The sequence below is a fragment of the Coregonus lavaretus genome, assembly GCF_964263955.1.
Source record: "Coregonus lavaretus genome assembly, chromosome: 20".
Classification (NCBI taxonomy): domain Eukaryota; kingdom Metazoa; phylum Chordata; class Actinopteri; order Salmoniformes; family Salmonidae; genus Coregonus; species Coregonus lavaretus.
The window spans coordinates 31,759,802-31,782,826 of record NC_140007.1 but is presented as its reverse complement, the minus strand read 5'-3'; the positions used below and the strand labels follow the sequence as shown (position 1 = coordinate 31,782,826).

General features: G+C 42.4%; 1 protein-coding gene and 2 pseudogenes across 3 annotated transcripts; 1 reads left to right on the top strand and 2 right to left on the bottom strand.

The window, feature by feature from the left end:
- The first annotated feature begins 597 nt into the window (after positions 1-597).
- On the top strand, positions 598-8,818 carry LOC311147709 (CDK5 and ABL1 enzyme substrate 2-like). The gene is made up of 9 exons (XM_084184463.1): positions 598-1,148; positions 3,363-3,458; positions 5,781-5,858; positions 6,121-6,226; positions 6,304-6,475; positions 6,548-6,645; positions 6,912-7,018; positions 7,189-7,393; positions 7,701-8,818. The coding sequence occupies exons 1-9, from the start codon at positions 604-606 to the stop codon at positions 7,839-7,841; spliced, it is 1,548 nt and encodes a 515-aa protein (XP_084040589.1). The 5' UTR covers positions 598-603; the 3' UTR covers positions 7,842-8,818.
- A 2,190-nt stretch (positions 8,819-11,008) lies between these two features.
- LOC311147684 (proteasomal ubiquitin receptor ADRM1-like) lies at positions 11,009-14,098 on the bottom strand (annotated as a pseudogene). Its single transcript has 9 exons — positions 13,893-14,098; positions 13,669-13,785; positions 13,039-13,150; positions 12,755-12,841; positions 12,406-12,487; positions 12,012-12,228; positions 11,623-11,798; positions 11,310-11,412; positions 11,009-11,085 (listed from the first exon to the last, which is right to left on the bottom strand). The product of its transcript is annotated as a proteasomal ubiquitin receptor ADRM1-like (transcript).
- Positions 14,099-17,828: 3,730 nt separating this feature from the next.
- LOC311147511 (oxysterol-binding protein-related protein 2-like) lies at positions 17,829-22,818 on the bottom strand (annotated as a pseudogene). The gene is made up of 10 exons: positions 22,782-22,818; positions 22,336-22,387; positions 21,986-22,039; positions 19,512-19,587; positions 19,140-19,273; positions 18,906-19,003; positions 18,549-18,731; positions 18,312-18,417; positions 18,112-18,199; positions 17,829-17,916 (listed from the first exon to the last, which is right to left on the bottom strand). The product of its transcript is annotated as an oxysterol-binding protein-related protein 2-like (transcript).
- Between the last annotated feature and the right edge of the window lie 207 nt (positions 22,819-23,025).

Genomic DNA, 23,025 nt, shown 5'->3' with positions numbered 1-23,025 from the left:
TGGTGATTAGGCTGAAATTAGTAAAACAAAAATAGTCATTTTAGCAGACGCTCTTATCCAGAGCGACTTACAGTTAGTGAGTGCATACATTATTTATTTATTGTATTATTCTTTTTATACCCCCCGTGGGAATCGAACCCATAATTGATAGAAAAATCTATTGGATAAGATTTCCAAAGATGTCCAAAGTTTTGCTGATTAAATGCATAGGGCCGAATGTATTACAATACATTGACTACTATGCATCTATCCGTTGTTACAATGTACTATTATTGTTATTATCTGTTGTTACAGTGGTGGAGTTCGTTTTGCATGGCCCGGTGCCGCGGGTGAATGGCTATTTCACTTAAGGTCTAATGGAATGGTCTTAAATATGCGACCTCCGCTCACCCGGGGCTCCGGGCCATGCAAAACGAAATCGAACAATGTACCTATCAGTTGTTACAATGCTTCGCCATCAACTCACAGCCAATCCGCTAAGACTAAATCGTACTCATTTCAATAATGATACGTTTGAACCAATCAGTTTATGGTGGGCGTGGAGAGGTCCTCTCGCCGGCTAAATTCATTCCTCATTCCGCACAATCGTTCCATTATACTAGAATGGCGACTGCTGCCTTTGGTCGTCAATGTACAACAGGAAGTAATACTGCCAAATCACACAAAGAACACCTGAGAAAAGGTAAGGATTCACGACGGAGACAGGCGGCTCTTTTGTTCCTCAACAACATATCTTTAGACGGAAGGCCTTTGTATCATCTCAGTAATGGAAACCACGGTCAAAGGGAGGCCGCCGAGCTCCGAAGTCGAGACGCCACCGGGGCACAGGCGACTGGACACCCTCTTTTCTCACCGAGTATCTACGGAACCGTCTCCCTTGTGGCACCCTCCTTGGCCGGTGGCGCTGCTACTACTGTGGCGGGGATTGGGGGACTGAGTCCAGTCCCTCCTAATTTGGGCATGTCTACATACACGGGCTCAAGTACTGCTGTTGGGTGTAGTGAGGTGTTTTTTGAGGGTGTAGACCCCATGGTACCCCCAGATACCCCTCTGTCCCCCACCTCTGGACCTCAGACATTCAATCCAAGTGCCAAATCATCATTTGTGCTCCAGACTCAGAATTCCGTGCCGGGGGATACATATCAAAGGTGGGAAATATTATCTAGCTACTACATTTTTGTTATAGGGTGGTAATCAATAAGCGATTAATCTGTCATAATAACCATCAGTCACGACTAGGTGTTATTCACCCTGCTTTTGTAATCATTGTAACAACATTGTCTATTTCAACGTTTGACAGAATAGGCCTGATTTATAAAGGTGGTCTATTTACTTCCGCATATTTCATTTCATTATAGAAATCTACGATAACGCAAATGGCCACAGACTAGACCTTACTTCGAAATTGTAGTTGTTATTTAGAAAATCTATTTCCCAAAGCAATCATTAGAAAACGTCTTAATTGTCAGCTGCCCCATTGAGAAAATCTTATCTGCCTGTCAGTCCTTTAAAAACCATTGGCAGCTACAAGTGTAGCTGAGGAACGCTCAACTCTGTACTCCAGTATCAAGGCAGAGTTGAGTTTTGGTTCAAGAAGTTGTGCAGCACTTGTAGCTGAGAAACGCTTAGCTGCTTTTAGCAACGCTAGTATGTTACACTAGCATTGCTAGGAATTAGCTTGTAAAAAAAAAAAACGAAATAGCCCGTCAGAAGCGAGAAGTTAAATAAAATAGGGTTGGTCCTTATGCAGGGTGGAAATTGGTCGCGCGATTTACTAGCAACAAGTCATACATCAGTCGAAAAATGTCAATTCTGAAAACGCTTACCTGTCCCAAAGTTTGTCATGTACAACCGCGTTCCTTCCGCGGGATCCGGAATTCACACTTTTAATAAACACTTATCGAATACAACCACCAACCCTTTCCTAATTTGTTGCTCAACTCAGCGCGAATGCTCATGTGCAAATTGAATCTCGGTTTACATCAAGGACGCTACGTGAGCAACACAAATGAGAGAAAGTCGGTTTTATTCGATACATTTTTATAAAAGAAAAAAATGAATTTCAGTACTACGCGGAAGGACCGCGGTTGTACAGGACAAACATAAGTACTGTAGGCCTACAGGTAAGCGTTTTCAGAATTGAACTTTTTACAAGGTTTGACTGATGGTGACTCAATGTTGTTACTAGCAAATCGGCGACCAGTTATCAAAACTAAACTCTGCCTTGATAAAAGAGAACAGTTGGGCGTTGCTTTTAACGCTAGTATTTAAACACTAGGGTTGCTGGAAATAAGCGTGCAAAAAACGGAATAGTCAGCCGGAAGCCAGAAGTTAAATAAAACACTATTTTAAATTGCTCTGTCCATTGTCTGTATGCTTGCTCCTTATGCAGGGAAAAATCAACAACAAAAAAAACATAATGGAACTTAGAATGAAACAGAATTTCAGAACGTGGGTCTGTTGTAGCCCATGCAGTTCCTCATCAAGGTCAGTTCCTCTCCTTACCTCGTGTCCCCCACAAGTTCTTGCTTTTTTTGTGCAGGTATGGCGCACGTGCAGGACTTTTATTTTGACATGAGGTTAGCAGAGAGGAAGTTGGTATTAAATAGACCCATGTTTGAAAAGTCTGTTTAATTTATGTTCTATTGGATGTTTTTTTTCTCAATTCCCGCCCTGCATAAGGACCAACCATATGGACAATCGGCAGGGCAGTAAGTTTAAATATAATTTTATTTAACTTATCGCTTCTGACGGACTCTTTCGTTTTTTTTACAAGCTAATTATTAGCAATGCTAGTGTGTAAGATACTAGCGGTGCTAAAAGCTGCTAACCATTCCTCAGCTACAAGTGTTGCACAACTCATCACTGAATTAAACTAAAGTTTCATACAATTATCTGATAGTTCTTACATATTTTGTTGATATTGGTTTGTTTATTTTAACATTCTCTTTAATGCTGTGCTTTGTGTAAACATTACATTTAGTGTTGTCAGACCCTCCTGTGTTATCATCTCACCCTCGCCTCCCGCCACCACATCGGTCTTGCTCTGCATCTTACCTCTCCGTCATTCTCTCTGATCATGTTTAGAAAAACAGACATATTACTTCAACTCCCTCTCACACAATATTGTGATTTTGGCATTATTATTCAGATATGTGATTTAAAGGAATCTACAAGGCCTTCCTTCGTTTATTATTTCAAGAAAATGGTTCATTCTACCTCTATATTTGTCTACCTCCATATTCTAAAACTCACTGACAAATGATATGGTACTGCTGCTACCTGTTGGTCCAGACATTAGACATGACTAATATTGACGTTTAATTGACAATTATTTTTATGTGTTCTCCATTTTGTCTTAGATCACGGAATCATTCGGGCTCTCCAGGACCTGCAAGGGTGGCCAAGAAGGTCCACTTTATCAAGAATATGAGGCAATACGACACAAGAGGCAGCAGGTGAGTTTAAGTAGTAGATGATGGCGCAGGAGATGTGTGGAGTAAACTGAGTATTCTAATGAAATGAACAACCAAAACAAAACGTATAAAGCATTCTTCTATAGGCATTTTAGTCACCTCCATGACATACAGGAAATTCGTTTATTGCATTGATAAGCATAGCCTTTATAGAGAAGAGGGAAGAAGATTGCAAATGCCTTATGTGTTTTCCATTAAGTGGCTTTACAGCCAGTGCAATACTAAGCCCCGCTGCAATGCAAACTCATAAGTTTGGCTTTAAACTAAGAGACCTGCTGGAACTTAGATAACTCACTTAGCTAGGCCCTTAAACGAGTAACAGAAGGACTGTGTGGATTGCAACAGTGAATTTAATCAAATCAAAACACTAAAGGGGTGTCCTGTGAAAATATAACCCTCCCTGGCAATAACAGTAAAATACACCTTATGTAAAATGAGACTGAAATATCATGCTCAAGCTGCACCCAACCTATTCTCTCTCTATTTAACTTAGTCTCTTACTCAATGTGTTTTTTATGAATGAGGAACCTGGGTAAGGCCTATAGTGCTACGGCTACAGCCTAGTCAGGTTGTCTTCGAAAGAAAAGTTTCCCAGGAGACAAAGATAAGACACACATTCTTCAAATCTTATCTGTTTCAACAAGGCAAACTGTTTTAGAAGCACTCTCATTTCTCCCTACCTGAAAATTACTTCATCGTAGACAATATAACGTCCATAGTCTCACGTTTGCATGTGTGTAATGTTTTCCTGAACTAGGTGAAAAACAGTGTTCGTTGTTTGCAGTAACTTCTTTGTTGTTGTAAAATCGCAAACGGACGTGGCCGTTTCACCATTAAAGATTCCAGCTTTAACGTTACATGGGTATTATTTAAATTATGCGATGTAACTGAATGTCTAGAATTAGAACAACATTCAAATTATAAAAGTTGGCCCAACTCTCAAAATATGCAGTGCATTCGGAAATTATTCAGACCTCTTGACTTTTTCCACATTTTGTTACCTTACAGCCTTATTCTAAAATTGAATAAACTATTTTTTCCCTCAGCAATCTACACACAATATCCCATAATGACAAAATAAAAACTTTTTAGAAATTTTAGCAAATGTATTAAAAAATAAAAACAGATACCTTATTTACATAATTATTCCGACCCTTTGCTATGAGACTTGAAATTGAGCTCGAGTGCATTGTTTCCATTGATCTTCCTTGAGATGTTTCTACAACTCGATTGGAGTCCACCTGTGGTAAATTCAATTGATTGGACATGATTTGGAAAGGCACACACCTGTCTATATAAGGTCCCACAGTCGACAGTGCATGTCAGAGCAAAAACCAAGCCATGAGGTCAAAGCAATTGTCCGTAGAACTCCGAGACAGGATTGTTTCGAGGAACAGATCTGAGGAAGGGTACCAAAAAAATTCTGCAGCATTGAAGGTCCCCAAGAATACAGTGGTCTCCATCATTCTTAAATGGAAGAAGTTTGGAACCATCAAGACTCTTCCTAGAGCTGGCCGCCTGGCCAAACTGAGCAATCGGGTGAGAAGGGCCTTGGTCAGAGAGGTGACCAAGAACCTGAGGGTCACTGACAGAGCTCTAGAGTTCCTCTGTGGAGATGGGAGAACCTTCCACAAGGACAACCATCTCTGCAGCACTCCACCAATTAGGCCTTTATGGTAGAGTGGCCAGACGGAAGCCACTCCTCAGTAAAAGGCACATGACAGCCCACTTGAAGTTTGTCAAAAGGCACTTAAAGACTCTCAGACCATGAGAAAAATATTCTCTGGTCTGATGAAACCAAGATTGAACTCTTTGGCCTGAATGCCAAGCGTCACGTCTGGAGGAAACCTGGCACCATCCCTACGGTGAAGCATGGTGGTGGCAGCATCATGCTGTGGGGATGTTTTCAGCGGCAGGGACTGGGAGATTAGTCAGGATCAAGGGAAAGATGAACAGTGCAAAGTACAGAGAGATCCTTGATGTAAACCTGGGGCGAAGTTTCACCTTCCAACAGGACAACGACCATCATTTACCACAGGTGGACATCTTTCCATTCTAAATGAACTAATATGGTAGCTATATGACTTGCCTTTTTATTTTATTGTCTTACATTAGGATAGCATTGTGCCATCAGTAGGAGTAGTAACACCAATGAGACATTTTTGGTTATTGAGGATTTTCTTAACTGGAGGCCAATGTCTGGGCGACCCGACCCATTTAGTGGTGTGTGACTATAGCTTTTGTTTGTGTAGACTGACACTGCAGATGTTCTGTGTGCCTGTACTTGTTATCTGTGTCCTGCAGGATCATGATGATTTGTGCCAAGCGGTCTCTATGTGCTGCTTTCTCAGTGCTGCCCTATGGAGAGAGTATTCACCTCAGGTACAGACACAAAGCCCTAACCAACTAGAGCCCACCTCTGTCTCGCTATATGACCCAGCCATCCTCTCGTGTGTCCTGAATCGCCATCAGGAAAGGAGTTGTGTTATGATGATCACAGGTTTTAATGTGGAGCTGCATAATAATTATATAATATAATATATGCCATTTAGCAGACACTTTTATCCAAGTGACTTAGTCATGCGTGCATACATTTTATGATGCATGATGGTGACATGAGTAGTTTCTCTTCCTGCCCACCCAGTGACCCAAAGCTGGAGGCTCAGAGACAACAGCTGTCCTCTGGGGTGGCATCTGACCTGTTCCCTGGCCTGGAGGGCCTGAGGGTGGAGCTAGGTGCATATGGAAAGGTAAGGTTGAACTGGAGAGTGTAATTGCACACTGTTTGTGCTTTGTGTTCGTTAACGTCTGTCTCTTTCCTCATCAGACGGTATCGTACGCCCAGTTCCTTTTCCCCACTAATGCCTTGGTGAGGCCAAAGAGCAGTGGAGCACTAGAGCCCAGCACAACACAGACCCCCCTGTCATGTTACCGAGGCAACGGCCAGAAGAACTACACCATCCCGTCTCGACTCAACAGCACCATAGGACAGGACCAGAGTAAGCTCCACTTCGCTATAATTGTTTTTGCAATTATTACTGTTGTCTTCTCATTTAATATCATTTTTACAGATATAGAAGACCTGGCAGACTATGATCCCTACCTACTCAGTGACCCTCAGTGGCCTTGCGGGAGACACAAGAGAGTTCTTATATTCTCATCATATGTGGTAATCATTCATACAACATTCTACATGTTACACACACCTCACCACATGACTTTGTGACTAGACAATACATCACATCACACACTGACAGTCCAGAATGCCCTGATTTTGTACAGTAGCACCATTATAAACATAAAACAATCCATATTATAAAGAGATTTTCTGACAAGTAAACTTTACCTCACATAATAAACATTGCATCATAATGCAATCTCTATGAATAGGATGAAAGCAAAGTTCTCATATTTATCTTGTTCCCTGTCTTCCAGACGACTGTTATTGAGTATGTGAAGCCGTCAGACCTGAAGAAAGACATGAATGAGACGTTCAAGGAGAAGTTCCCCCATATCAAACTGACCCTCAGCAAGATAAGAAGGTGCACAGTGCATGAACACATTGTACTTTTTTTGTCTACTGTCTGTATCATTCTCTGAAAATCACATTTGTATCTTTGTCTCCAAACCATGCATTTACATATGGAAATCCTGCATATCTGCCTACCATACACACCCATGTGTAACCTATAACCGCCCTCCTGTTTGACAGCCTGAAGTGGGAGATACGTGCAGTGGGAGAGGAGTGCAGTTTGCAGCCGGTCACAGTTGCCATGGCATTTGTGTACTTTGAGAAACTGGTGATGCAGGGCCGCCTGAACAAGCAGAATAGGAAGTTGGTGTCTGCAGCATGCGTCCTGCTGGCAGCCAAGATCAGCAGTGACCTGAAGAAGCAGGAGGTCCGACAGCTGATTGACGTGAGTGAAGTAGTTTTTTCACATTTGCATTTTAGTCATTTAGCAGAGGCTCTTATCCAGAGCAACTTACAATCAAGTAGCACTCCTAACATACAATTATATTATTCAACCCACCCCTTTGAGCATGGCATACATTTTTTAAGAATTAAAAATACAGTACCTTGTGTTTTAAAATGTATGGATAATTTTGCTCACATCAGGATCACTTGAATGAATTGAATTGTTACAGAGCATTGGGCTGTATTGTAGGAGGTTGTCTTCTTGTTCTTAGCCCCCCCCCCTGCCCCCTCTCTCCATGGTTGAGCAGAAGCTGGAGGAGCGTTTTCGTATAAACCGCCGGGAGTTGATTCCATTGGAGTTCCCTGTCCTGGTTGCCTTGGAAATGGGGCTCTACCTCCCTGACAGCAAGGTCATGCCACACTACCGCAGGCTGGTGAAGCAGGGCTAAGCTGGAGCCTGGAGGTGGCCCAGAGAACTGGCCTGGGCCAGTGGATATTTAAGTCCTGATGATATTGATTGGAAATGCTGATCCTGGTGTAGCAGGCCAGCCCAGCCTACATGCCCCTTATTCAAACGGAGGAGGAAAAAAAACTGTTTAGGTACTCAATATTTATTTTTAATTCTTGATGTATTCATAAACATTTATTTTGATTGAATGCAATACAATATCTTAATAACTTGATATGACAATATCCAATATAATATCTTGGTATTATTATATTATTATTTCTGGGGTGTGTATGGCATTCTGATGTGAATATTTTTTTCATAGAAGGGTTCAAAACCATGTTTATTTGTACAAACAGTACACCTTCAATATTTACTTAAGAATAGCTCCACAACTGAGTGTAGGATGGCAACCTGATGGGGGTGTCTGTAAGAACACACAGAGAGGAGGGTAGCCGTTGGACTTTATTATTGTCTAGTTGAGGTATTTTGGTCTTGAAGGCATTGGTGCTCGGATGAGCGGCAATGATGGGTTACAGGTGATCAGATGTAGATGGTTTTAGTTGTCAATATACGCATCTGTTGGTCTCCATTGGTTTGGTTGCTTGTGAGAAGAAAGCTAACGAATGCAGGTGAGAGCACAGGTGGTTGTTATGGAGGTTATGCATGCTGTTTGATGGAGGTGTGTGGCGACTGAGGGGCAGGCTGGGCCATGGTGAGGAGTTTTTTTTAATGCTTTATTGAAGAGATGATAGTGTTGGAAAGTCGAGTGGGGAGTTAAAGTGGTGGGTGCTTATAGTTGTCCTATTTCACACATGTGCAAGTGGGCCGGATTCGAACCAATGCCTACTCTGGCATACATGTGTGCCGGGGTCAGCGGCTGTAACTGCAGGACCACACAGGCCACCGAAGTATGAGTTTTCTAAATTACATGGACCTAAAAGCAGCAGGCCAAAAGGCATCTTTGTTGTTCAAAGTAAAAAACGATTAAAAAAATAAAACCAGATTAAGACTCGCAACGCATTCAAAACGCATGATAGCGCTCTATGTTAGAGATGTCACAGATCACATTAAATATGCTGCTTGTTTCTTCTAATCCTCTGTACTTTCATTTCTAGCTGTGTGGGAAGAAGTCTTAACTTAAACTCTATTTAAAGGATGTGTCTGATAAGGTCTGCACAATGTGATGTTGATGGTTGCCATATCAGTTTGAAATAATTTAGCCGCCCTGAAGTAATTCCCCATCCAAAGGTACAGAAATGGTTTGTTTTTTAATGTGTAAATGGTGCCTGGTATTGGTATCTTCGCTCATTGTAGCTTGTGTTGATCTTACTATTTATTCATTCACTTTGAAAATGACACATCAGTCATTGGACTTAAAAAGCCTCAAAATGATTGTGTGATTGAAATACGTGTTTGTGAGGAAGAGTTCTGGGCTGGCCAGAATGTCGCTTTAATCTATACTGTAGAAGCATCAGCCTTTCAGTTGGTTTTATTCTATCATTAGTTTAGAGCTTTGCCTGGATGGTATTTATTATCCTTTTCTTGGGTTGGAGTCTCAACAGTTTTGATCATGTCTGTACTGTAGCTAGCAACCAGTCTAATTGTGTCGACTTTAAGTCACCACTGTGCAATCCACTGCCTCTTTGATGTTGGCATTATCGATCTTCTAGTACACAAATTACTTTTCTGCTGTGGATGGTTTTGTTAATGTTCAATCAAACTTCATATCAGTACCTGGTTGGTATTGTATATCAACACCCAGGTATAGGCTTTGCAATAAGTATTCTTACCATATTGTTCAATGTGCTGGATCATCCACAAGCCAGTTGTTATATTTAGTTCTCAGGAAATATCTTAGAATTAAAGCTTTATTTTCCATGGATCATTCTGGGATCATGGGATTTATCAAACAAACAGAAAACCTCTTCAATGAGAGCATGTAGAAAGCAGTTATTTGTGTGTGTGTGTCCTAAAAAGTGGATTTATTTACAGTATTTGTGTATTTGTCTTCATTCGTGTTGGATCATGCCACTCGACAAAACAGTAAGTGCCTAAAACCACAATAAGAGTTGAATTATGTATCAGTCCTAGCCAGATGTTATTCCCTCTTGTATTTCACTCTTGTTGCTGTTTGGGTGTTGTTTCACCGTACCTGTGAATTAAGGGGAAATTGCAGGCTTTGCATAATGTATCTGGACAGACCTACTGTTATGTTACATTTACATTTTAGTCATTTAGCAGACGCTCTTATCCAGAGCGACTTACAGTTAGTGAATACATTATATTTTTTTATACTGGCCCCCCTTGGGATTTGGAACCCACAACCCTGGCGTTGCAAACGCCATGCTCTATCAACTGAGCTACATCCCTGCCGGCCATTCCCTCCCCTACCCTGGACCAATTGTGCGCCGCCCATGAGTCTCCCGGTCGCGGCCGGCTGCGACAGAGCCTGGATTTGAACCAGGATCTCTAGTGGCACAGTTAGCACTGCGATGCAGTGCCTTAGACCACTGCGCCACTCAGGAGACTTATGTTAAAATGTTATGTGAAGCTCATTGTTCTGCGAGTGATCTTGGAGAAAACGTTTTGTGTAGAAATGCCCATTTCTGCTGTGGTGTGAATGGATGTCTCTGTTTTGCAAATGTATGCTTCAAAAATTACCTCATGTAATTTCTTTACAATGTGAAATGGTAGAACTGTTCTGAAAATGTTGTGCTCATGGATGGAGTACATTTTGTAAAAGTATTTTTTCTTAAATTATAAAATGTTTTAAAAATATTTTCTGACCATTAAGACCATGTGACTGGAGTGTTATTTTTTTGGTCAGGAAGCTACAGGTCACAGATTGGCACATGCAGCTGTCACTAGTCTACCCAGGCCCAAGTCCTAAACAGTCACAGTATTCTGGTTTGCAATATCAGGGAACACATTTAATGTTATGTTGATTCAAGCTCTGAGGATTTGAGCATGTGTACATCATTAATTTGTTAATTTATAACACTCAATAGAGAGGGTAGGTGTCTTACATGCCATTAAATATATATTCTGAGTACAGGACATGTTCAGAAGGAAATGGTACACAGCTTCAGTGCTCTAAATAACAAATCAGCCAGTAAATAATAAATGTAATAAAAAACATTTAATCAAACTGAACTAACACAGGTACTAATCCAAACTCATATCTTCGTCATCATTCTCAGACTTGCTGTCTGTCTCCATGGCTTTAGCAAAAGCCTCAACGTCTGGAATAGAGGAAAGCTCAATTAGAATTTCACACATGAAAACAGCAGGGCATAACCTCTTATGGAAATCTTATTCAAAATGGTAGACACTAATGTTATGTCAACATTATGTAGGAATATATGCACAGGCAGGAGACTGCATGTTATGTGTTCTCTCTAAACAATGGAACAACATGCATACAAACAAAGTCCCTGAGTTCATGTTTTGTACGCAGGACACTGACCTCCTTTGTTAGCTGCATCCACAGCTTCTGTTGGCAGCCCAAACTGGTTCATTAGAGGCCCCAGCTGCCCTGAAGCCAGGGCACTACTGAACAGACTCATGGCCTACAAAGAGAATAATCACTGCTTTACATCATACATACTGTACTCATACAATAGTATACGAAAGGTAGCACTCAAGCGGTAGCTAAAAAAGACCAAGATCACTTTATCATACAAATAGTAATAGTGTTAACACTGCTACTCTAGTGTACTCTACAGAGAAAGGAAGAGCACTGCTAAACACATACTCAGAGCAGTGTGTGTGTGTTATACCTGCTGAAACTGTGGGGAGGTGAGTGTGTTGTGGAGCTCGTCGGTGCTCTGAGGCAGGGACTCTCCTGACGGCAGGGTAGCAATCTCTTCTGGACCTCAGCATTGGCCAGGATAGGAGCCATGATCTCAGGGGTCACAACACTGGCCAGGTCCACTGTAGAGAGAACAAACACAGTCATTCATATTTCAAACATATCAGACAGCTACAAATACAGAGGGTCATTCTCAAATTCACAGTCATGGATCTACTGCTGCAAGGCTTTTTATTTAACTGGTAACAGCCTGATTAAAGTCCCTTATCATCTTCAAGAGACTCCTTATTGCTCTGTCCACTGTTCTAAACTGTTGAGTTGGGTTGTGAGCTGCTCTCTAATTTATATGTTTTGTACATTCATGGTTGCTAGGATACTCTGCAGGTCACTCAGCTGGATTGGCTGGGTGGGGCTGGCTGCCCCGGCTGCGAGGGAGGGAGCAACAGGGGTGGCGGATGAAGCCATGGGTGAAACTGCACTGGTGGCAGACGGGGTGATGGGTGTGGTTGGCACCTGGGAGGAGCCCAGCCGGGTGGTAGTGGAGGTGGGGGTGACTACAGGAGACTGAGATGGACTGAGCGGGAGAGAGACAGAGAGACTAACTAAATTCACAGGGGTTGTAATAAATGTAGAATAAGCGATCTGTAAAAGTTGGCTAGTGAGTGTGTAGTCTGAGCTGAAGAGAGACAAGTGTATAAATGTACTAAATTCATTAATTTAGCAGTGAAGTAAGTCTGTTGGCTTGTGGTACCTTGAAGAGGATTTGCCGGCTGCAGGACCTTCACTACTTAGCAGGCTGGCCAGGCCCGGCCCAGCCAGAGCCCCAAGACCTCCTACAGACAGAAGACGGACAGACAGACACATTCAGAAAGACTGGTGGACACATTCAGACACATGACAGAAATAGGGAGCAGATTAATTTGTCTCCCAAACAATCCTGTTATGATAGACTTGCAATTAATGACTGAACCCAATCAAGTCAGGCACTCCAGCCCAGAACACATTCTCAGTCAATCCAGCTGTTTTAAGCACATTGCTACGAGGGGTAAATAAAGACTGTGCAGCCAGTACAGACAGTACACTAAACAACAGCCACTTACCAAGACCTCCCAGTCCAGTTGGTCCAATGAGCTGCATGAGCTGGTTGTGACTCATGTTACCGAGGAGACTCTGCAGTCCACCCTTGCCTAGGACAGGAGGAAGAATGCAAAATGTTCCCGAACGGATAAACACATCATGCACAAAGGAGAGGCTGAGTGGTGAAGGAACTATCGTCTCAGAGAATGCATTGATAATAATAATTGGAATCTTCCTGTGTCAACATACCTTTGTGGTCTGTTTGCGAGTGTGTGCACTGTGCAGTGCACCCTTCTTTAATCCTTACCCCCCAGTTCATGCCCGCTGCTGCCTCCACTGCCCAGGGCTCCAGGCATAGGAGGGTTGTTCAGATACTCATTCACTTTACGGCAGTACTATTCATCCTTAGTCTTGGGCTCCTATAACAGGGAAATAGAAATGACACTATTACACCAGGAACATATTTTTCTCATACAATCGGCAGCTGATAACATTACCTTCCTCTGCAGAGAAATATACATTTACATTTTTGTCATTTAGCAGACGCTCTTATCCAGAGCGACTTACAGTTAGTGAATACATTTTTTTATATTTTTTTTTATACTGGCCCCCCGTGGGAATTGAACCCACAACCCTGGCGTTGCAAGCGCCATGCTCTACCAACTGAGCTACACGGGACATATACAAAGGAGGCAGAGTGATATACAATATACAAAGGAGGCAGGGGTGTCGATCACGTTGGGTGTGTTTAGACAGGCAGCCCAATTCTGATATTTTTTCATTAATTGGTCTTTTGACCAATCAGATCAGCTCTGAAAATAATCTGACATTAAAAGAGATGACATGATTTGTCAAAAGACCAATTAGTGGGAAAAAATATCAGAATTGGGCTGCCTGTGTAAACACAGCCATAGGATCTTCATCATGCCATACACACCTGCATCCAGAAGAACAGCCTCTTGGAGCCAGCCTTTAACTTCAGCACAAACACCCGACCAGTAGTACACTGGTTCACTCTCTTGAACTCACAATCATCTGGGAAGATGATCAGGTCCTGAATAGGGACAATAATATTCATCACTGGGGTTAGTTAACCATGACAACACAAAGGACACAGAGAGAGGGGTGCAGTTTCAGCACCAACAGAAAAGTGCCACTGACATCATCTAAGTTTCCAGAGGTCCGATCCAGCCAACAGAAATGAATGAGGGAGTCGTCAGTCTGCTGAACATAGACTTGTCCCTTGCGCTTGTCTGGAGTCACTGTGCTACCCTTCATGGTCATCTTCCCTGCCCGAAACTCAACCAGGAATTTGCTGGAGGAGCCGCAGGACACCGACACCACACCGGGAACAGAGCTCCCGACATGATGATGATCTGGCGTTGTGCAAAGAGGGTAAAGATGATAAACAATGACAAACGTTAGCTTGCTAGCCTAGCTAACGTTAGCTAGCTTGCGAATTTTAAATAGCTAGCTACTGTTATAATCAACAATGTAGCAGTCTAATCTTTAATTGCATTATCCTGAATTCAATATGTATCTAGCTACTTTAAGTAATACTTCCAGTAGATAAAAAATAAACACCAATTTACATTTTACTTTGAAATAAAGATGCCAGATGGCCTTGGAATCAGATTGCAGGAGTAGCTAGAGGAGAACGCAACAATCTAATAGGAGGTGATGTATCGTTCCTTAACCAACTGCTCTTTTTGAATTGATCTTTTTGTTGAATGTCGGGAACCGAATCGCATCGGTGAAAGAGCCGTTCATTTGGCTCCCTGATTTGCACACTGCTACTGCTTTTTGAGCTCAAAACAACGATTATATGTAGATAGGTTACCAAATAATTCACTAAAGAGGCTGAATCCTCACTGCAGAAACAATAAATAGTGGGGAGAGCGTGGTCCACGGCAATTTTTGCAATGTGCTAAAAATAATTTTACAAAAACTTTAAAAAACAAAACAAAAAAAATCAGGTGCTCTAATAAGTAGGACAGGTAAAAATGTATTTGAACGCGCATTTCATAAATGGTAGCCTACTTTTTGCGCTTTACATTGGAAATGTTTTCATGATTCTTAGTAAAATGTTAAGCATTTTGAACGAAGAGCCGTTTGGTAGTGTTAAGTTGCGTCAATTCAAATCTGGTATTGGAACAAAAAGAGGTCAATACACGCCTTCTAAAATAGACTAGTATTTTAATTAATGCAAAACACTTCAATGGTAAATATGATGTTCGTATATACGGGTCCACTGAAATACCACGCAGGGCAGACAGAGAACTGGTCCATTGTTATAAGTTATTCTTTAAATACTCTGACAGAGATAGTTCCCGCTCCCTGCTGGCCTATCAGAGTAGAGACTGAGCGTGGTTTAGACTTACTCAGCCTATCGTTGGCGCACAGGCTGGTCCCAGCCCCTTGGCGCTTCACTGTTGCCAGGTGTCAGTTGTTTTCTCCACAACTTGTCTCAAGTCAGCAACCCCAGACATCTTTGTAGCAGAACACATGTCCTTGAGCGTTCTAACAAAGAGGCAGTGTGTGTGTGTGTATGTGAGACACAAGTCTTCTCAGCCTACCCCCTAATAGTTCCCCACATTAATCACAGCTTATGTTGACCAATTTATATCAGTACAGTACAAACCTATTATGTTTAATCATTAATGCTTTCTTATTAAGCTAACAGCACATCTAAAATATAAGAGAATAATTTCCCACAGTAGCCAGAAGCCGGCTCACCGAAATGTCTCGGAATGCCCATCACAAATAGGAGGTTGAAACCACTGTACCAAATAATTTTATAGGTAACCCAAGATACACCACAGCCTGTCGCCCAATGGGAGCAAATGAATCACAGTGGGCAGAACAAGCAATGAGCAGAGCCAAGCACGAGCTAGCGAGATCATATTGGGGCGTTCTAACATATATTTACATATTTCCGTTAGGAACACCTACTCAGGGAAGTGCACGTGTGCATTACGAAATATGCTCTTGCATTCCTTCTAAACAATGAAATTTTTTTTACTGGTAAAGTCTACAAAACTTTGTCCATTCTGTTCGTAACATATTGTAGTTTTGGGAACAGAAAACTGTATTGAGATAAAATGTTTAATCGATGAGAATATTTGCAGAATGTAGGCCAAAATCCATCTCGCTCCATCTTCTCCCACTGCCGGCCATTGGGATTCCTCTCATCGGAATGTATTTAGACCCCTTGACTTTTTCCACAATTTGTTACATTACCGCCTTATTCAAAAATTGATTAAATTGTCCCCCCCCCCCCTCTCAATCTACACACAGTACCCCATAATGAAAAAGCAAAAACAGGTTTTTAGAAATTTTCCAAAATGTATTACAAATTGAAATATCACATTTACATACAGTACCAGTTAAAAGTTTGGACACACCTACTCATTCAAGGGTTTTTCTTTATTTTTACTATTTACTACATTGTAGAATAATAGTGAAGACATCAAAAACTATCAAATAACACATATGGAATCATGTAGTAACCAAAAAGTGTTAAACAAATCCAAATATTCTTCAAATAGCCACCCTTTTCCTTGATGACAGCTTTGCACACGCTTGGCATTCTCTCAACCAGCTTCACCTGGAATGCTTTTCCAACAGTCTTGAAGGAGTTCCCACATATGCTGAGCACTTGTTGGCTGCTTTTCCTTCACTCTGCCATCCGACTCATCCCAAACCATCTCAATTATGTTGAGGTCGGGGGATTGTGGAGGCCAGGTCATCTGATGCAGCACTCCATCACTCTCCTTCTTGGTAAAATAGCCCTTACACAGCCTGGAGGTGTGTTGGGTCATTGTCCTGTTGAAAAATAAACGCTAGTCCCACTAAGCCCAAACCAGATGGGATGGCGTATCGCTGCAGAATGCTGTGGTAGCCATGCTGGTTAAGTGTGCCTTGAATTCTAAATAAATCACAGAGAGTGTCACCAGCAAAGCACCCCCACACCATATCACCTCCTCCATGCTTTACGGTGGGAACTACACATGCGGAGATCATCCATTCACCCACACCGCGTCTCACAAAGACACGGCGGTTGGAACCAGAAATCTCCAATTTGGACTCCAGACCAAAGGACACATTTCCACCGGTCTAATGTCCATTGCTTGTGTTTCTTGGCCCAAGCAGGTCTCTTTTTCTTACTGGTGTCCTTTAGTAGTGGTTTCTTTGCAGCAATTCGACCATGAAGGCCTGATTCACACAGTCCCCTCTGAACAGTTGATGTTGAAATGTTTCTTGAACTCTATGAAGCATTTATTTCGGCTGCAATTTCTGAGGCTGGTAACTCTAATGAACTTATCCTCTGCAGCAGAGGTAACTGGGTTTTCCATTCCTGTGGCGGTCATGAGAGCCAGTTTCATCATAGCGCTTGATGTTTTTTGCGACTGCACTTGAAGAAACGTTCAAAGTTCTTGACATTTTCCGTATTGACTGACCTTCATGTCTTAAAGTAATGGACTGTCGTTTCTCTTTGCTCATTTGAGCTATTCTTGCCATAACCCTATTTGGTAAAAGACCAAGTCCATATTATCTTCTGTATACCCCCCCCACACAAACACCTTCTCACAACACAACTGATTGGCTCAAACGCATTAAGGAAAGAAATTCCACAAATGAACTTTTAACAAGGCACACCTGTTAATTGAAATGCATTCCAGGTGACTACCTCATGAAGCTGGTTGAGAGAATGCCAAGAGTGTGCAAAGCTGTCATCAAGGCAAAGGGTGGCTATTTGAAAAATCTCAAATATATTTTAATTTGTTTAACACTTTTTTGGTTACTACATGATTCCAAATGTGTTATTTCATAGTTTTGATGTCTTCACTATTATTCTACATTGTAAAAAAATAGTAAAAATAAAGAAAAACCCTTGAATGAGTAGGTGTGTCCAAACTTTTGACTGGTAGTGTACCTTACCTTCACCTAAAGCCACTGCATGTTTATGTGAAAGGAAGAAACACTGTTTAAGAAAAATTATTTCACCAAATGTTTTGCCATTGTTTAAAAACAATTGGACAAATCACAGGTCTGTGTGCTCGCCTGTTTATTTTTCTTAGTATCCACCTTCTCTGACTACTTCTTGTTGGCTTCATACACTTTAGGCTCCACACTGTACACACTCTGTCCACTTCCCATACAGCACACGTCACTTCTTCTTACTGTTCCAAACACAAAGCAAACAAAATAAATGTTGGACCAACCACACGAAACAGTGACCTACAACTTAAAACATGCAGTCGTTATTGTACGTCAATGCTGACAGAATGCATAACAACTGACATATAACTATGAAATAACAAATTCCTAATTGTGTGATCATTAAGGCTGATGATGCTTGAGTCTATTCTTCCCTCACCTCAGTCTGAATGTGGGCCTCCACTTTGTGCAGCTCCTTCCCAAACATGCCACACGGCTTGAAGTTCAACACACACTTGTCCCCTGTGCTGACCAATCAGAAGAGGCAGGAGGGAGAACATTTAACATAGTAAATTCAATCAAATAATAATAAGCGTTTGTTGTGAACAAAGAATAAAGGTTTGGTCTTTGCTGTCTTACTTGTGGTTGACTATTTCCACAGTTCCATATTGCTCAATTCAGTTTGCCCATGATGATGTTATGTACACAGCAGAGAGGGTTTGTCCATGTATACGCCTCTTTATGTCTGCAACAAAACAAGTCGTTAACAAGCCACTAGCTGTTGATGTGAGAAAGAGAGTCTGTATATGTGTTTAGTACACACATATGTCAACATACATACTACATACACTTTCTTACACACACTCACTCACTCACTTGAGCAGCTCCATTGTCATGGTTTCTTTAGGCTCTGCCTCCACGCTCTTGCCCCAGAACTTGAGTTTGGGGTAGAGGGAGCCGTGGAACTCAAACTCCTGCTTCAGAGACTGGGCATTGAAGGTACTGATAGGTGGATGGTGGCTCACTTGTTCTGAGATCAACCTGTACCCTTTGTCCTCACTAAGACAGACAAGAAGCAAACTTTAAACAGTGCATAATCCGACACCTCAACAATAAATAGATTATCCAAATAGTTTAAATAAGTCAAATCTATCCTCTGAAAATCAACAAAAGGTTTCCAGAAAAAGATAAGCGGTACAGTATGATTACTCTTTTGAAAATGCCAAACAGTACCGTGTGAGTTCATAAGTCTCTCCTAGCAAAGGATTAAATAGCTTTCCAGTTCTGTCCCATTGAGATGCCACAGAAGAAACAGCAAAAGCAGCTACCACCTGACAGAGAGAGATAACACAGGAGAAAACAAAGTATGTCATTGTGTGAGCCTCTTCTTCAGTTCCCGGTAAGAGCAGGTACAACAATAGGCTTTTTGAGTGGAGGGTATCAGTGTATCCTATCTGTTTTGTTTACCTGCATGCAGTCTATGGAGTTGACAGGATGCAGGCTTTGTGGATGAGGTGAGTGTGTTCCATGTACTCTGACATTCTCTGGAGGAAACTCAGGGGCTCGTTGAACATGATGGGCATCGTTATTTTGGACAGCTCCTGTGTAAATGCAGCAAAGGACCCCCCAAAAAAAGAGCGATTCATAGATATTAGCTTGTTTAGTACATGTAGCCTAAAGCGCTTATATGAACTCCTCTGTAAGATGTGGCTAAAACAGAACGTCATCCAATTTGTATCATTGTTATGATTTCTGTTTGTGCGTCTGTATAGCAAATGGTTTTTAGGGCATAGAAGTGTTGCAGACATCTTAAACGTGTTATTACATCTACATCCTCACCATGCCAATGCATTTCTTTAGTATGCCCCATACACTGTAGTCACATCTGGACATCATTGGAGCAGGCAGGGTTTTCCTGTAACAAACACCAACACAAAGACACAAACTATGGACACTGAATACACATGCAAACTGTGCATACAGGACATACAGTATCTCAAAAGTGAGTACACCCCTCACATTTTTGTAAATATTTGAGTATATCTTTTCATGTGACAACACTGAAGAAATGACACTTTGCTACAATGTAAAGTAGTGAGTGTACAGCTTGTATAACAGTGTAAATTTGCTGTCCCCTCAAAATAACACAACACACAGCCATTAATGTCTAAACCGCTGGCAACAAAAGTGAGTACACCCCTAAGTGAAAATGTCCAAATTGGGGCCAAAGTGTCAATATTTTGTGTGGCCACCATCATTTTCCAGCACTGCCTTAACCCTCTTGGGCATGGAGTTCACCAGAGCTTCACAGGTTGCCACTGGTGTCCTCTTCCACTCCTCCATGACGACATCACGGAGCTGGTGGATGTTAGAGACCTTACACTCCTCCACCTTCTGTTTGAGGATGCCCCACAGATGCTCAATAGGGTTTAGGTCTGGAGACATGCTTGGCCAGTCCATCACCTTTACCCTCAGCTTCTTTAGCAAGGCAGTGGTCGTCTTGGAGGTGTGTTTGGGGTCGTTATCATGTTGGAATACTGCCCTGCGGCCCAGTCTCCGAAGGGAGGGGATCATGCTCTGCTTCAGTATGTCACAGTAAATGTTGGCATTCATGGTTCCCTCAATGAACTGTAGCTCCCCAGTGCCGGCAGCACTCATGCAACCCCAGACCATGACACTCCCACCACCATGCTTGACTGTAGGCAAGACACACTTGTCTTTGTACTCCTCACCTGGTTGCTGCCACACACGCTTGACACCATCTGAACCAAATAAGTTTCTTGGTCTCATCAGACCACAGGACATGGTTCCAGTAATCAATGTCCTTAGTCTGCTGGTCTTCAGCAAACTGTTTGCGGGCTTTCTTGTGCATCATCTTTAGAAGAGGCTTCCTTCTGGGACGACAGCCATGCAGACCAATTTGATGCAGTGTGCGGCGTATGGTCTGAGCACTGACAGGCTGACCCCCCACCCCTTCAACCTCTGCAGCAATGCTGGCAGCACTCATATGTCTATTTCCCAAAGACAACCTCTGGATATGACGCTGAGCATGTGCACTCAACTTCTTTGGTCGACCATGGCGAGGCCTGTTACATTATATTACATTTACGTCATTTAGCAGACGCTCTTATCCAGAGCGACTTACAAATTGGTGCATTCACCTTATAGCCAGTAGGATAACCACTTTACAATATGTTGTTTTTTTTTGGGGGGGGGGGGGGGGGGGGGGTAGAAGGATGACTTTATCCTATCCCAGGTATTCCTTAAAAAAAAGAGGTGGGGTTTCAAGTGTCTCCGGAAGGTGGTGAGTGACTCCGCTGTCCTGGCGTCGTGAGGGAGCTTGTTCCACCAGGGAAGAGATGATAGGATGGAAGAGGAGAGAGTAGCGGGAGAGAGAGAGCGAAGGTTGTGACGGCGCATTACCATCTGAGTAGGGGCAGAGTGAGTAGTGTTGGAGGAGAGCGAGAGAGAAAAGGATACAAAGTAGTGGTCGGAGACATGGAGGGGAGTTGCAGTGAGATTAGTAGAAGAACAGCATCTAGTAAAGATGAGGTCAAGCGTATTGCCTGCCTTGTGAGTAGGGGGGGACGGTGAGAAGGTGAGGTCAAAAGAGGAGAGGAGTGGAAAGAAGGAGGCAGAGAGAAATGAGTCAAAGGTAGACGTAGGGAGGTTAAAGTCACCCAGAACTGTGAGGGGTGAGCCATCCTCAGGAAAGGAACTTATCAAGGCGTCAAGCTCCACTCTGGTTCCATTCTGAGTGGAACCTGTCCTGTTAAACTGCTGTTTGGTCTTGGCCACCACGCTGCAGCTCAGTTTCAGGGTCTTGGCAATCTTCTTATAGCCCAGGCCATCTTTATGTAGAGCAACAATTCTTTTTTTTCAGATTCTCAGAGAGTTCTTTGCCATGAGGTGCCATGTTGAACTTCCAGTGACCAGTATGAGGGAGTGTGAGAGCGATGACACCAAATTTAACACACCTGCTCCCCATTCACACCTGAGACCTTGTAACACTAACGAGTCACATGACACCAGGGAGGGAAAATGGCTAATTGGCCCAATTTGGACATTTTCACTTAGGGGTGTACTCACTTCTGTTGCCAGCGGTTTAGACATTAATGGCTGTGTGTTGTGTTATTTTGAGGGGACAGCAAATTTACACTGTTATACAAGCTGTACACTCACTACTTTACATTGTAGCAAAGTATCATTTCTTCAGTGTTGTCACATGAAAAGATATACTCAAATATTTACAAAAATGTGAGGGGTGTACTCACTTTTGTGAGATACTGTAGATACTTCCTTTGCATCCTCACCTGCGCTCCCACACTCCATTTTCCTGTGGTGTGCTGGCATTGGATGACTGCTTGCTGTCATACATTTTACATTTACATTTTACATTTTAGTCATTTAGCAGACGCTCTTATCCAGAGCGACTTACAGTTAGTGAATACATATATATTTTTAATTTTTTTTATACTGGCCCCCCCCCGGGAAACAAACCCACAACCCTGGCGTTGCAAACGCCATGCTCTATCAACTGAGCTACATCCCTGCCGGCCATTCCCTCCCCTACCCTGGACGACGCTGGGCCAATTGTGCGCCGCCCATGAGTCTCCCGGTCGCGGCCGGCTGCGAGAGAGCCTGGATTCGAACCAGGACATACACTAGGGCATCTTTAAAACTGACCTCACAGGAGTCATCATCTGATTCCAAACCTGAGAGATACAATAAAAAAGGGTCACACATACACTAAGCCAGTGGTTGCCAACCAAGGGTACTAGGACCCCTGGGGGTACTTGGCCTATATACAGGGGATACTTGAGAAGACTCATGAGACCGTAGGGGCCTACTGCTAAAATGCACGAGGGGGTACTTCAGGGCAGAGCAAAACCAAAAAAGGTTGGAACCTCTGCACTAAGCAGTGGGTTTACCTCCCTCATAATGGTCCTCTGTAGCTCAATTGGTAGAACATGGCGCTTGTAACGCCAGGGTAGTGGGTTTGATCGCCGGGACCACCCATAAGTAAAAATGTATGCACACATGACTAAGTCGCTTTGGATAAAAGCATCTGCTAAATGGCATATTATTATTATTAATGCATGCACTCACCTGTCTCAGCATCGTAGAACTCTTCCTCGCTGTTCATACTGAGCAGTATTGTGCAATGTCACTCAAAAACACATCTTTATTGTGGCCTGGTACTTGTGGCCCAACCTCTATCCAAACTTCACAGACACCTGCAAACAAAAACACACATTAACATCCATCAGCGAGTACCAAAAGCTAATTAATATAAAAATAATTATAGTTATTAACACAAAATAATAAAATATTGTGTGAAAATCAATTTACT